The sequence below is a fragment of the Solanum tuberosum genome, unplaced genomic scaffold (assembly GCF_000226075.1).
Source record: "Solanum tuberosum cultivar DM 1-3 516 R44 unplaced genomic scaffold, SolTub_3.0 scf00412, whole genome shotgun sequence".
Lineage (NCBI taxonomy): Eukaryota > Viridiplantae > Streptophyta > Magnoliopsida > Solanales > Solanaceae > Solanum > Solanum tuberosum.
The window spans coordinates 240,669-243,411 of NW_006239336.1; the positions used below are offsets into that span (position 1 = coordinate 240,669).

Consider the following 2,743-nt stretch of genomic DNA (forward strand, 5'->3'; position numbering starts at 1 on the left):
TTCTTATGGAACTAAAATCATACATAAAATTATGAACTTTATATAAAAAAATGAAAAAAAAGTCACCACCCTAACATCCTCAAGAAAGGGCAAATTAGAAAAGATTACAATCTCCATGAGAGTTGAGTTTTCACTTCACAAAAAGTACCTTCCTACAAAGTGCATTACAAAAGGAAAATAGGAAGATGAACCAAACGTGTTTTTCGGAGTTCAACTTTTGTTAATTGTAAACTTGTCTAAGTTTTCACCTCCTACATCTCCAAGCTGAAACTGCGAAAAGCGCGCGATCATGCCAGCAGATCACCACGCTACCGTTCTCCTCTTTAATCTTGTATCCTTCACAACTATAACTCTGCAACAATCTCCTTGCCTGCAACATAGCGTAATAACTCAAAGGCACGTTCGCGAAACCAGCTCCATCGAATCTTTGAAACCATTTATCCAACTTTTCGTGTCTCTCCTTCCGTTCACCTCCCTCACACGCTACAATGTTCTTAATCTCCTCTCCAAACAGCATTTTCTCAACCTTTAACCTCTCTAACGATGTTCTCTGTAGTGTGAATTCGAGACAATCAAACAATGCAGCATAAAAATACAACGACTCGGATAGCCTTTCCATAAGGGTTGTACCGTTATGATTCGAGTCTTGTTCTGTAACCACCATGACCTTTGGTGACAACCCCCACAATGCGTGGAGGAATCCATCCATCTTCGTTGATGCAGTTGAAGATAGCGGAGATGAGGATGCTGATTCATTGCCTGGACTAAAAACATTAGTAGTCGTCTCTTTTTCGAGCAAATCCCCTAAAGTGTTTTGGTTTAGTATTGCCCTTTGCAAGTGAAGTCCATTCAAATGCTTAAAACCCAAAGGGGATTTCTTTTGGGGTTCATCATCATGTGCAAGAAGAGTATGCAATTGCATAACTGAACTAATAGCTAACGCCTCTCCGGTTTTAACTCGTAGTTTTTCGATATCAAGATTCTCCAATTTACTAACTACTTGATGAAACTGAAAAGGGATATCAAGCTTTTCAGCTTCTTCTGTTAGAACATGTGCTATTTGTTCCAACACTTGCTTTTGTTGATGGACCCCCGTAATCCTCAAATGCGGGGGTCCTTCAGGGCGTGCGCTCAAATCCTGGAGGAGCGCACGCCACTGCAAGGGTTCGGAAGCATTAAGATCAACTATATGAACCATTTTTTCACCTTCCATAGCTTCTATGATCGCTTGATTAGCGATCACAGAAGCTACTTTCAAGAACGGAAAGTACTCAAAAAACATCTTCTTCACAAGAATATCCTCAGATACAACCCTCAACTTTGTCGAATTTAACGCCTTGTAAATCCCATTCCAAGATCTCAAAATCCTATCAGCAAGTGATTCAGCGAAATACGAGGCGATTCGCTGCATTGTATCTCCATTAGGAGATGCAAGATGGGAAATTTGATCAAGTGCTATGTTAGCATTTTCAAGATTTCCAATAGCTACATGATTAGCACAAGTAAGCAAAAGGTGAATTAGATATAAACCTCTATCCTCAGATTTCAAATCTTTAAGCCATTGATATGGTGAGCCACCAAAATTAGGTGAAAGTGACATCATTGGGAAATTTTGAAGTGGTGATGATGAAGTCACTGATGATGAACCATCATCTTGTAACATTGTGATTCTTGAAATCAAAACCCAAAAATTTCCCAAAAAATCAAAACTTGGTGACACAAATGCCAAGAAACATAAAAAAAGACAAATTTTTGGCAAGAATGAGTAAAAAACAGAGCACAAGTTCCCAAAATGACAAATTTGGCAAGAACTTATAAACAACACAAAGAACCAAGAATTCCTTTCTGGGTAACTCAATTCATCAAAAACCCACAAAAAGCAACACAAGAACTCCCAAAGTAAGTTCAAGAATCACCAGTTCAGGAAGAAGAAAAAAACAGAGCATAAGTACCCAAAAAACACAAATTTGGCAAAAACTCACAAACAACACAAAGAACCAGGAATTCCTTTCTGGGCAACTCAATTCATCAAAAACCCATAAAAATCAAACCAAGAACTCCCAAAATAAGTTCTTAGAACAAAGTTCAAGAATCACCAGAAAACAGAGCACAAGTACTCAAAAAGCACAAATTTGGCAAGAACTCACCAACAAGACAAAGAACTAGAAATTCCTTTCTGGGTTATTCAATTCATCAAATACCCACAGAAATCATAACAAGAACTTTCCCAAATAAATAAATAAAAGTTCTTGCTGGGTTCAAGATTTTTCTGGGTTCTTAACCTATTTTTTTTTTGGAAATGAAGATATAGGGAGAGATGAATTGGTTTGAATTAAAAAGGTGTGTTTGTGAGAGATCATAGTCTTGTTTTGTTGTTGACAAAGCATGGGGTTAATTTTTGTCGGTAATATTTTTGTTTTTGGCGTTTTGCTTATTTTCAGAGGAATATGGAATTTGTGAAAAACAGAGCCCTCTTTTTTTGGCTTTATGTGTATCAGTTCTCTCCTTCTACGTGTCTCATTGTTTTGTATTTTTTTATAATTACAGTGTTCGAGTCGATTCGTATGTATAACCACTAGTTTCATGGATGTCTATCATCTTCCACAAATAATAAGTATTACGTAACACTATCTGCTAATACGAATTGAACTTGAGACCTTTTGGTTGTCATTGACCATGCGACCGTACCTTTGAGTACCTGTCTCGTTGTTTTTATTTCGAGTGAAATGATCGAAAATACTTT

General features: G+C 37.3%; 1 protein-coding gene across 1 annotated transcript; it reads right to left on the minus strand.

The window, feature by feature from the left end:
- LOC102605596 (scarecrow-like protein 3) lies at positions 1–2,426 on the minus strand. Its single transcript, XM_006362684.2, has one exon. The coding sequence runs from the start codon at positions 1,661–1,663 to the stop codon at positions 245–247; it is 1,419 nt and encodes a 472-aa protein (XP_006362746.1). The 5' UTR covers positions 1,664–2,426; the 3' UTR covers positions 1–244.
- Between the last annotated feature and the right edge of the window lie 317 nt (positions 2,427–2,743).